Consider the following 13471-nt stretch of genomic DNA (forward strand, 5'->3'; position numbering starts at 1 on the left):
GCTGCATATTATGAGTAACAGTAAACAATACAGTTGTTCTTCTCCATACACAAATATGATGTTATTCACTATAACTATGCACCTGAATTACCCTAGAAGGATTTTACTATTTATTCATCAGATTTTACATGTAGGATTTACATGTACAGATTTTAACGAGTAGAGATTAATAATAGCACAGACTACTCCTTATGAAAGGAACGTTCAAACTAGCATAAAATATGCAACTACACTGTTGCAAGACTTAATGACAGAATATTTTCTCATCAGGAAACCTCTACAGAAGAAGAAGCGACTTTAGTTCTGAACCAGAAAAACACACTCAGAACACTTTAATCTACTGTAACTCGCACTTCTTGTGAATTCAGAAATGTAGTGAAACACATGTAAGGGAAAAGGTATCAAAGGTGCTGTCCCATTCTTGCAGTGCTCAGTAACCAGCTACTTTCAGGGAGAACTTGGTCTATTAAGAACCTGAGCACATTATATGAGATCAGATATATATATATATATATACACAAACATATACATAAAATCTCCTTGGTATTTATGGAATAGGACCTTAAAATCCATGTTAGCAGAGAATTTCAGTCTCTGCCAGAAGAAAACCACAAGCCTCATGCACAAACTGAATGTCAGAGAATTGACAGAATTGTAATGGAAATGAATCTAAAAGAAGAGACATAAAACAGAAACAAAAGGTTGTGATAGCATAAACAAGCATTTATCATAACCCAATACTTCTTCTTGCCAAGAAATAATGTCCAAGCTAAATTATGTCCCCAACAAACCAACAGAGAATATATTTCTGCATCTTTGTACTTTCCCCTAGGGACAGAAGAGGTATGGGCCTTAACAACTTCATCAGTTCTAAAGAGGAGAAATCAACAGTGGGAACAAACAGGCTACACTGGAAAGACAATATTCCATACAGAAATATTTTAGAAGACCGATTCCTCATCACTAGTCCCCTCAGGACTTGAGGAGTATTATTATAACAAAGAAGTAAGTATCAAGTTGACAAGAGCTCAAAGCACATGGCAGGTAGCACATTAACTTCACATTCAGATTGGAAGCAGAACTGGTGATCGCAGAACTATTCAAAATTACATTGGCTCCTTAAAGGTGCATTGCTTCTTTATCAGCTTGCTTTCTGTGAAGAAAATGCTTAAACAGAGCATTTCCCTCACACTCTTCCCTAAGACAACACCAGAAGCTGGAGTGATCATTGCATGTGGCTCATTGTTTAAATGCTTTTAATTTCTACATTGTGCTAAAGCAGCCCAGGAGCAGCTGCATGTTGAACTAATCACTTGGTGAGTCTTAGCTGTTTTAATTTTATTCACAAATACGAGCAAGGGTAATGATAGAGAAAAAAGTTAACCCTCTAGAAATATGTGGATTTTATAAAGCAGTTGACATTTGTGACAGACAAAAAATGAGAAGAGCAAGTCTAAGTCATTTAATGCCAAATGGTGGAAGCAGAAAGTTATTCAATATTTTCCTATCAATATTCAATATTTTACTATCTTAGTACTCCTAGAAAAAAATTACAGCTCAAGTGCACTGGACATAAAGTGCACACACATCCACAACTGAATGGACTTGTGCATAATCACTTCATAAAAGACGAAGTACTTCTCCTTGCAGGATAATAATATCACCAGCAGCAAAATTGCATCAAGCGTAGAAACTGATTTAAAAAAGGAAATCAATTTGCTGTATAGTGTCATTTAATACTGGTATCTCCTCTTCAGACATGTCTTCACTCATTCTTTGGCAGCTTCGCTATGCTGAGAGAGCACAAAGTCATCTATCTGAACCAAAGCAGACATACCAGCAAAGGCTCCTAACAGATAGGGGAGGAGGACTGTTTTGCATGGAGGAACACAGAATCTTTTGATAAAAGCTAAAAAACCTATTGATAGAAGTTCTGCCGCTAATAAATGCTTCCATACTACCCTTTACCACTGCACCCTCAGCAAGCTGATGAAACAAAACTTAAGAGCCCTCTCCCAAAGTAACTAAGGAACAAAACGAAAACTTACATCACCACCTTTATTAAATTCACAAAAAATAAAGTTTCCAGGCAATGGGTCTCTGTTTAAATATTTAAAGCAACTAGAACTGCTAAAATATTTCTAGGAATCTTCTAAAAACTAGTAACAGCACTTTACAGTTCAAGGGTTTTGCTCTGGGAAAGATATCAATTTTACTCCTACAATTAATAATTGAACAATAAAATTCAACAGTAACAACACAACAGTTTACCCTGTTGCTTGTTAAGATCATCTGGAAACATGAATTTTCCTGGAAAATTAGTCTGTTTTGTGTAATGGAAATCTTAAGTGCCTGATTTTACTAAGATTCCTAACTTGGCTGTGCTGCATGCCAAACTAGAAAAACTTACTATCATTCTACAGAGAGAGAACTCCATCTCTAGAAACGAGTGGTAGCTTACGAGCAAAAGGTGAAAACTTAAGAACATTTTATAAACCCAATAGAGTCCAAGTCAGTAATGCAAGCATTAGAGATATATACATAAAAACACATTCGTGCACTGTAGGGGCTACTTCACAAAGCTGAAACAACTAGAGGCAAAGTCAGCTGGATGTATATAAAACAAAAATCAGTGAGAGAACTCTGTCATCAACTGTGAAAATATTACACTACTTTTCAAACAAAGAAATATCCTTGAGCTGGTTTGATACCTCATAGATTCCTAAAGCAGATATATCTGAGACAAAAAGGACATTAACCAAGAAGAATAAGCAGCTTCCCAAGCACTCTCAGAACCCAGAAATTCAATGACCCATGTTCAGCAGTACTCTAAGTCGCATCTACACACGTCCAACAACATTTTAATACTGACATTTTGGGCCAACTAGATAGAGCTGGTTTACTTATTTATCCATTAAACTTCCATGTAAATGTATACCTCAAAATGCCTATTTAAATAAAATACATTTCATATTACTGGTAAGGAACTTGAGAAAATATTTTGAATAAACTATAACTTACTGCATATATATTTATGCATTCATATTTATCTATCTATCTCTATATATATATAAAGTACCATGATTTGTGTAAGAAAAACCTTACTTTTCTAGTTCATCAGGATCAAACTTCCACCAAGTATCTGGCTCATGGAACTCCACTCTGTATCCTTTTTCTAGAGCCTGCAGCAAGCAAAGAAATACGTGTGATACGTATCACGATCACATAAAGCAAGAAAAAAATAAAAGACAAATATAATAAACAGATGCAACAGCATACTCTGCTGTGATACTTGCTGAATTTCACTTACACCCAGCCTGTCTTAGCTTTCATTTCAGGCTAAGGAAATTAAATCAAGTCAATTCTTGAACTGATCTAAACCATTGCCACACCAATTACTAATCATTATCAATAAGCAGTCTCTCTTTTTAAAAACTTGAATAAAAAAATGTTTCTGGACAAAATGTATCAACTTATCCCATGCAGCCAGGGTAAGTCTGAGTCTAAGTTGGTGACAATCATGCAACAAAACCTACCACTTCCACATAAGGCTTCATTTCCCAGGCTTGAGTATTAGTGTTGTCTATTATAACTGGAGATTTTCCCTGCTCCATTGCTTGCTTTGCTGAAATGAAAAATTGTGCAAGTTAATAAACCACATGTAACTCAAAAAAAAAAACCGCCCCAGATTTTCTTTCACTAATCTACTCTGACTGAAACACTCTGTTCTGAGAGAAAGAATACAAGGTACAGGCAGGAATGAAAAGAAGCAGAAACAAGAGCCTCATGCCCAAAGAAACAAGGTTATCTATTTTTAACTCTGAACCTTGCAGAAGTTCAAAATTTAATGTATATATATATACATACATGAATTAAAGTATAAAAAGCACTTGAAATACTTCTATACATGCTTTGCTAAAATATATATATACTCCTTTTCATATAGACTCTTAATACTCATAGAGGTTATGCTACACTTCTATTTCCTCTACACAACACAGTTTAATGGGATGCCTTTTGTTCATTCCAACCTCTCTTGCGGTTCCACTCATGGGCATCACCAAGCTGAGCAGCATTATAGGTGTATCCGTACTGCTGACGAAAATAATCATCGGTGCTGAGCACAACGCCGTCACAACTCCGACCAAGCAGAACACTGGTAAAGGAAAACACAAAAACAGATTCACTTTTAATTTTTAGATAAACACATTAAAAAAAATATAACTTAAATAGATTGAACTGTGACCTATTTCTGAACTTCTTGCAAACTTCAGATTTATAAAAAGCACACCCATCTATATTACCAATAATTCTAATCCAAATCAAAGCAATATTTCCTCTCTCCACTATTTCTGCATTTATTGTTTCTTCTCCACTCCCAAGAGATGTTTGCATTCATCTAATTTTACGGCTATACTGCAATAAGTACCTCATGATAATTAAATATACTTGCTAACATTTTCCATCTCAATCCTCACTTGGAAATATGTCTAGAAAGCAATCTGATCATGAGAACTCTCCGTTCTGCCAAATGTAAACCTAGTTTCAGAAAGTCCTTGGCAATGGACATTTAAAGGAAAACCTCATATAACTGAGACAACAGTACAATTCTGTTTAAAGTCCAGCCTACAGAATAGGTGTAGATTGGACTTTAGGAGACTCCTTGTCTCTTTTTAATTCTATGGTATATTTAAATCTGAAAACAGAACAAGCCCGTTAGTGCCACAGAACATGTAGAGTCCACTGCAACACTCAGAAATCTATGGAAATTTAGGCAACTATTCCAGCTCAGAAATAGGCAACATACCCACAGGCTACAAAAGCCAAACTGCACTGGAGTACGTGGGACTGCACTATTGCTGAGGTGGCAGAACAAAACAATTGGCCAGATCCCAAATAACTTAGGGGAACAAAGATATGCTAGTTCTAAGTTACCAAGCTTTCCCATATATATCTGCAGGAAGAGCCACTTGAATGTAATTCCTACACAAGGAATTTGCTCTGTTTTGCCACCTGTCACCAACAACAGGCCCGTTATGGTTGCTTCAGGATAAATAGCAAAGGTATTTGAGAAAGCAGAGCATGGTACACTTAAAGTTCAGCTGCTTCGTTTGAACACTGATAAATAATTCGTTTTGTTATAAATATTATCAATTTATATTTATATAAATTATAGGTTTTGTTAGAGCCTAGATCTTTCAATAGGGTGTGTATTACACTGGTTTATAAGAGTGCAGGAGGATCAATCATCCATTTTTGTTCTAAATAGATCAAATGGCACCAGTAAATCATACACCACACACACCAGCAATATTTATCCCTCTTCCTCTCTTGTATAAAATATTTAACAATTTTATATTCATTAAGTTACTTGGCTGTGATTTCACACATGGCTCAATTCTCTTATTTACAGTATGCTACATTTGCCAATTAATAATGCAAGAAAAACTGGATATGTCTTCCACACTCACTCCTTGTGTGCTGAAAGTATACACACATATCCTAAAGAACCATCTGCCTTAATAAAAAAGATAGCAAATAATATCTGGGATTCTTCTATTGGCTGACTAGATGGACACACTTCTACAGTTCCTAGGGGCCTGAGCATCAGGTATCTATAGGAATATATGAACTGACAAATCAGCATTAATGAGACATTGATTTTCATTTTTATTTCTAAGAACTGACTCCATTTGTTCATGTTCTGGAGAATAACTCACTGAATTGAATTCTTCTGTTATATCTTCCAAACATCATTAGTAGCAATAAAGAATTACAGTGACAAGGGTTCTGAAATCTTGCAAACCCATCAACAAAGTGTATTCTTGAAATAGTTTGTTAGTATTCCTTGAAGTTCAGAACACACCACAACTGTTTATGGACCAATATAACTGAACTGAAATAACAGACTTAATATAGTAAACTGTATTTGCAGTATTTAAACTTCTAAAATTCAAAGCAGAAAACTACTGGATGACATCCTATGGCATAATTCATTTACCTCTAACATGTACTTGGAAGTAAAATTTTTCCCAGTCCTATGAACTAGAGAACAGAAAGAACAAAAATCATATCTACAGAAAGAAAGCATCACTACTATCTAAACCCACAGAGATAATACTCCACTTTTAAGAGATGAAAAAAGAAAAAAAGATAAATGTATTTCCACTGAGTCAAATTCCAGGTTAGTAAGTATGTGCACATGCTTGAAATGAGTAGCATATTATCCAACTGCTGGAATACATCCTTTTCACCCTAAACCTTCCCTCCAAGCAAACACCCCCTCTGAACACAGTAGGACACTGAAATTAAAGCAGCTCACCTACTTTTCCCACAAATACTACCTGATCTAATAGAAGCTATTATCCTGACATACAAAAATCTCATGTTGAAACCAAAATATTAACTACTCAGCAAACCAATACACATTTTTTCCAATGCCTGCACACACACAAATCCTTTTAGAACAGTCCCCAAATATGTATCCTGGTTAGCCTACTTTGATAAATGATTTTATAAAAAAAGATAAATAATTCACCTATTTAAAATAGCTACTATATTGTGGATGAGGAAAAAGTAGGCAATAACTAAATATAGTTTCAAAATATGCAGCATCACTGAGCTGTGTAAATGCTCCTCTAAAAGCACTGTTTAACACTGTTAAAATAAACATATAATTAGAAACAACAGCACACCACTGCTTCTACATCCAGCTATAAGCATTAACTCTAACTCTTCCCTTCAGAAGATTTCCCTCTAAGGAAAAATGGCCCCAGAGAAAGAGAACTGTCTTTATATGTTACTGGATTTAACTAAAACCAGACTTCTTAAATGACACCAATATGTGCTCTTTCAATTTCATTAAGCTCTCTTTCATTCAAATTAATGCTTAAGTATTTATGGAGAAAAGGCAAATTGCAACTGCTGCCAACCTCAGTAGCAAAATATTTTAAAAATACAAGTCTCTTTTCCTACAATTTTTACCAGGACTGTAAGATCACATTATCATCTACTTCTAATTGTAGCAGGCTTTGGTTACTTGGGCTAAAGCTAACACTGCTGGGTATCTGTCTGGCCAAAATGCTTTCTAACATTTTTAACTAAATGCTCAATCTCTTCCAAACCCAAGGAAAAAATAAAGCATTTATTTTTTAAACAAAAGTATTTTGCTATTCCAAGCTTTTCTCTGAGTAGCTTTGGATTGAAGAAGTGAAATCTGACAAAGTACATGCATTTGTTTGCCCTGCAAAACCTTTTTGTAAATCTGCCCAAGGTATTCAACTTTAAAATGTCTCTGTGCATAGCAAATAGTAGTTAAAAGAACTCATGATTCTCATAGCAAACCCAGTCCTGAACAGAGCAATCTGGCAGTGGCAGGAAGCTGATTCAGCACCATTACTGCATCATAGGAATACATTTCTCCCATCACTCAAATGGCAACAAAAGGAACAAAATTGGCCTAAAACAGGAGGACATGGGAAGCATAGTGGTATAAACACTGGAACAAGCAACTTGGTCTGGCAGTAGAGCTAGGAAACAGGGCCAAGGCAGAGTGAAGCAGAGGGAAGGCACAGGCATAATGAAGTTGGGAGGGAAATAATATCACTGACTGAAACAGGGAGAAAATGAATCTGGGCATAAACAAGATGAAGACTGGAGATGGAACTGAAGAAATCAGCTTACTGTTTAGAAGCAGATACGGAATTAGTGAGAACAGACCAAAAGCCATGACTGGATATGAACAGGAATACAAAAATGGAAAGTTAATGGATAGTTAAGAAACAGATTTCATATGAGCCTCAGTGGCTGGGATTGTCTAAGTCAGGTGGACACAGGAAATAAATCCATGAGATGAGGGGAGCTCCCCAATGAGCCAGAAATGGCCGATGTGCTCATATTTAAGGCAAGTAAAGACAATAACCCAAAGAACTAATGGCTGCTCAAGCTCACCTAAGCTCTGTCCTGGAAACAACGGAGTGCATACTCAGAATCTATTTCCAAACATGTTAAGCAAATTAGGATAACCAAGAGGAGCCAGTGTGGGGTTTGCAACAGACAAGCCATTCTTTACTGACCAGAACACACTCTGATGAAACAAGTGCATTTGTCAATGAGGACTGAGTGATGAATGCAGCATACTCAGAAATTATCAAAGCTTCCAACATCATCTCCCAGCCAGTAACAAGCAGAGAACAACAAAGGATATAGTAAGATCACTTTTTCATTATCTTCATCATAACCCTGGATGATGAGGCACAGAACTTACAGATGACACCAGATGCTCAACACAGAGCTGAACAGTGAGGCATCTATCCAGAAGGCCACAGGAAAACCTGGGAACTGAGCTAAGCAAAACAAAACATCAGGAAGCTCAACAGAGAAAGAGTGAAGTTGTACAAATGATGAAAGCTAAGCCTCAGCACAGGCAGGGAAGTGAGTGGTTGAGCAGCTCTGTTGAAAGGAGTCTGAGGATTACAGTGGACATCAAATGAGATGAGTGAATGGTGTACCCTCATCAAAGGTGGGGCAAATCACAACCTGGGCTTCAGTAGAGGAAGCATGACCAGTAGATCACCTGAGAAGAGATCACCCACACTTTACCTGGTTCTTGTGTGGTCAATTCTGAAACACTGTATCCAGTGTGGAACTTCCCAATTCAAAAGACATGCTGAAAAACATGGGAGGGCTGAACAGATGGCTACAGGCACACAACACCTAAGGAGAAGTTAATAGCAGCTGCGCTTGTTTAGTCTGGCAGTGGAGACAGTAAAAGGTCTGATGTCGACCTATTACAGTGAATAAACCTCTCCCTTACCAGAAGGGAAGCTGCAAAGAACATGAGCCACATTCTACCACATAACAACATATGTTATTACACAGGACATGCAAATTATGTCTTCAGAACTTCATTTTGGAGATTAGGAACAACTTTCTTATTTAGGTGTTTTGTACCGCACTAGAGAAGTTTGGTGAGACCACAGAAATCGCTGAAGTGTTTTTAAGCTCAGGCCTGACAAAGACATACCTGACCTGATCCAGTGATGGTGACAGACCTCCTCCAAGCAGAACAATGAACTAGTTCACACCCACCACTCTCTTCCAAAAAACATGCCCAAATTCCAACTGTTTAGTTGGAATGGAAGAGTCAAAACCAAAAATAAACTTCAGTGGAAGATTCAAGACAGACACAAGTCAAGTTTGCGGGCAGAGAGAAAAGTGCCTGTACTTAAAAACCCTTACTCATAGAAATTTGATATTCCAAGGTCTCCCTACTGGCTCTGCTGTCATTTCCACCTTGGGAAACCCACAAGATACACCTCATTCCCCTCTAGTGCTGATCCACACAGACAATGCCAGTTTTCTGCTTTTCCTTGGCAGTTATTTTACTGACACAAATAGTAAAGGTTTGTCTGCAGCTGCCAAAAATGTAAATATCTGCAAAGATACCTGTGGGTACTAATATGGCATCAGATATAACACCATTGCTGTCCTAGGCTACGCTGCAGAACTCTATGATGTTACACAGAAAGACATGTTCAAAACATGTTTATTATAACTTAACTAATAATAAAGGTATTTTCCCCATCGGCACCCATTAATTCTGGGATGTTTCTTTCCTAAGGATATCCAAGACTCATGATTTCACGGGAATTAACAACTGCAAGCAAGCATTAAACACATGAAACTGCATGTAATTGAAGACACTGAAAAGCAAGCCCCATGCTGTTCAAATTCTGCACTCACTTTTGGTAACTATTCTTAACCTTGATCTCATAGTGCCCATTTTCCCATCTGCTAAACAAAATTAGTAACTGATCTCACTTATGAGAGATGAAAAAAAGCACAGATATTTGTTCTTAAAAACCTGAAGATATTTAAAATTTTTCAGATTATATGAGTCATATATTGGGAGAAAGATTCAGAGACAATTTAGCACACCAAACACAGAAAACAAATATATTTCTTATCTTTATATTAAGTTGTATCCAATCTCTAAACTGAATGAGGCAGCATTTTTTCCACAGGGTTATTTTTAAATGTTTTATGTTGCCTTCACATATTAAAGAAATTACTACAGTAATACCAAATGGGGACATGCAGCTTCAAAAATGCAGGCTTGCAAAATACAGCAATCAGTAACTATAAAAATATTATCGTAAAAACAACTGAAATATGTAAAAAAAAAAAACCTATTAGAGATTTCTAGTTGTAATAGGTCTCCTAAATACCAGGAAAAATCCACTAATAGAATGTTAAATAGAATGTTACTTCTTTATATTAAAAAACACAAATAAGAACATGATGACTGTGTCTATTCCACAGACTCCTCACATACAACAGATGATAACTACAGAAGATATCCTGTGATGTAGTTTCTGGATAAAACTCAATCAGTAAGTACTGATTCAAAAACTTCTTTTTTTACATACACAAGACAAACTTACTTTCACTTAATACAGGTACCATCTGTGCTCTGTCCACTTTCTGTGCTTTTTAAAATAGGCCAAAAAACCACAAAGGGAAAATCCAAGTTGGAGATATTACCTGTTTTTAACCTTGTCAGACTTCAACAAGTACATTTGGAAGAAAAAATAATGTTTTTATTGTGCATTGTTCACAAACAAGGAAGAGTAATTGACAGACCATGCTATGAAAAAATGGAATGAGATAATGCTCAGTTTCTTCAATTCACCAAAACCAGGTATTTTCAGGGCAGCAGCATTCTTCTAATGGCCTTTGAAAATTTTTACATGGGCATGAAAAAGGACTTCTGGTTCAGTCAAATTGGCATTGTTAGACTTGATGGGAGGTTTTTTTAAATTTAAGAATTAAAACAAAGCAGCAGACTACCACATACTAGTACGAAAATTTCAGAATAAAAGACTATGCAATTTAATGGATGCTCAACATTTTAAATTTAACACAGAGGAGCTCCTGGTCATCAAAACTCTGAGGGAGACAAAAGCCCCAAGTAAATCTTTTTAATAATTACGGCCACTTGCACTCTTTAAGTACAAATGACAGCTTTAAACTGCTGCATTTTAAGAGTAATTTAAAAACTAAGATGTTTCCTTAGTGCTTACAGATATATTTGAAATTCTCAAAAAATTTTACTTGAATGAACTTCTCAAGCTTTAAGTCTGCACTTACCGAGAAAGTGTGGTTTTCCCTGAACCTGGCAGGCCTCTTAAGATTAGAAGCAATTTCTGTGAAGAACTGAATTTTTCTTCAGATAACTGCAATGAAGAAAAGTTGTGCATTCCTCCTGTACTGTCAGCTTTTGGATCATTCCAATGCTCTTCTCCGGTTTCACAGAAACCATTACTTTGGAGTCCATTCTGATCATTATTCCCATTCCTGAAGACCTGAGTATTATGGATGTCAGCATGACCAGAATAGCTGGTATTTTGATCAAGCAATGGACCATGACTGCTGATATCAGTATTTCCATGGTAACTTTTGTAAGGAAATCCTCCATTCTGAGGAGGGGGAACATTTGGGATTTGAGGTGGAGAATCAAATATCTGAAAATGGGATTGATGGCTGAATCTAGGAGGAAAAGGTCCCTGAGGTTTGTTGAAAGATGCTCTAGTCTGCCAAGCAGGTCTGAATTCAGGCACTGAGCAGTTCCAAGTATCTACTTGGTCATTAAAGGTATTTTCAGTTTTCCAGCCACCTGTTTCCACAACTAACTGCTGCTCATTGCTTGTTTTCTGACTGTTCTGTTCCCCTGAAGAACACTGTCCATTCTCATAAAATGGGTGTGGACTGCCCAAAATGACAGGTTGATAATTTTCTTGTGAGCTCTGACTGGAGTTAAATGGAGAGTGTTGTTCCTCAGAAATTTCAGTTTCCTTTTCCTGAACATTAGTATCTAAATTTTCATTTTCCAGCTGGTGAATTTCTTTATAGAACTGATCCAGCTGATCATCTATTTCTGGTACAGTGGCAGAAACAGCTTGCGTCTTCTTTGCCTCCTTTCTTTTACATCTGTTTTCACACAATTCATTCTCATCTCCTCCAGTGTTCCTACATTCATTGCAATTGCCAGATTTGTCCAGCTTGTTACTTTTGGCAGGCTTGTAAATAGGTCCTATAAAATCTTTGCTTGTAAAGAAGTCTTCATCTGATTGATTTCTATTTATTGAGAATGATTCACTGCTTTTTTCAGTATTATCTTCACCACCATTATTTGTAATAAAAGGGTCCTTCTCTTCAACTTTAGAGTAATTCATTGATGTAAAAGGAGGACTTATATTCTGCCCATTTTCTAAATCAATTGGCTGACTAAGTACTGGATTATTTTCAGGGAGAACCTCATTCAAGGATCCCAAGGCACCAGAAGGTATTTTCTCTTGCTTCTGCATTTCATGTTGCCCTTGGTTGTCTAAGGCACATGTAGGTATCCAACCATTTGATTTTCTCTCCACATCCACCTTCTGAGCACCTTTGTCATCATCATCAGGGAGTTTCTCACAAGCCCCTTCTGTTGACTTCATTCTTTTAGGATACGGCTCAATTCCGATTTCGTCCTGACACTCCAAGAGCCTTGCTGTATTTTCAGCATGAAGCATCTTAGAAAAAAGAATCAATACGTTATCAGCATGCACATTTTAAAGTATAAAAAAGCTGAAGTTATTCAGGCCTATGACATCACACTGTCCATGGATTCACCCAGAAGAAAAACACACATCACCTACCACAAGTATGGTTTAAAGTAGACTGCTACATTACTTATTGCTCATCTCTAGTAAAAAACGTTAGTGCTGTATCAGTCAAGCAGTCACATTTGATGATATGCCTTAAATAATTTACAAATCATGCTTTTAAAATGTGACTGTTTGAAAAAATAATTACATCAGCAATCTCTGACCTATGTTACTGCTATTCTCTACCAGCTGTTATTTCACCAAGTGTTTGAAATCTCTTTTAAAGATAAGGATATGCCAATTTCCAACACACAAACTGATGTCTGAGATCACTACTAACACACCAATAAAACAAAAACACTTCAACCATGAGGATTGTTTTCTGTGCCATGAACCAAAATCCACTAACTCATTTAGGTAAGCAATCAAACAGGTTCTGGGCAGCATTTGCAATTTACAACAAGTCAAGCAAGACCTAAAGTCAAAGCTGCAATCTATTGTTATGGTCCTGGTTTTGGAACTGCTAAGGACTTTTGTTAGGGACCAAGAGCATTTACTTGCATGTCTTCTAAAATTAAACACACACATAAAAATCCCTGTCCCAAATAGATTACATTCTAAGAATGAAACCACTAAGTTCTAGACAGGTTCAGAGACAAGCTGTTACAAAGCAAGCTGGCACTAACCACTATGCCATGTCATTATCCATCTATTAGTGTGAATTTCTTGGATTTTGAAGACTACACAGTATGCAATAAAGAGTAAACTCTTCCCCACCAAATAAATGCAGTTTTAAACACAAAAGAACACATTTCTCCTAC

The 13471-nt window shown here is 36.6% G+C and overlaps 1 protein-coding gene across 6 annotated transcripts in view; it reads right to left on the reverse strand.

Annotated features, from left to right (window-relative positions):
- LOC134414491 (NEDD4-binding protein 2-like 2) overlaps positions 1-13471 on the reverse strand; it is a 41197-nt gene that overhangs the window by 26177 nt on the left and 1549 nt on the right. For all 6 annotated transcript variants that reach the window (XM_063149139.1, XM_063149142.1, XM_063149140.1 and 3 more), the window contains exons 3-6: positions 11152-12575; positions 4032-4156; positions 3537-3625; positions 3106-3182 (exon numbers count right to left, since the gene is read on the reverse strand). In XM_063149139.1, coding sequence (XP_063005209.1) covers positions 3106-3182; positions 3537-3625; positions 4032-4156; positions 11152-12575 — 1715 coding nt within the window. The remainder of the gene's footprint in view (positions 1-3105; positions 3183-3536; positions 3626-4031; positions 4157-11151; positions 12576-13471) is intronic.

This window comes from Melospiza melodia, chromosome 2, assembly GCF_035770615.1.
Source record: "Melospiza melodia melodia isolate bMelMel2 chromosome 2, bMelMel2.pri, whole genome shotgun sequence".
Classification (NCBI taxonomy): Eukaryota; Metazoa; Chordata; class Aves; order Passeriformes; family Passerellidae; genus Melospiza; species Melospiza melodia.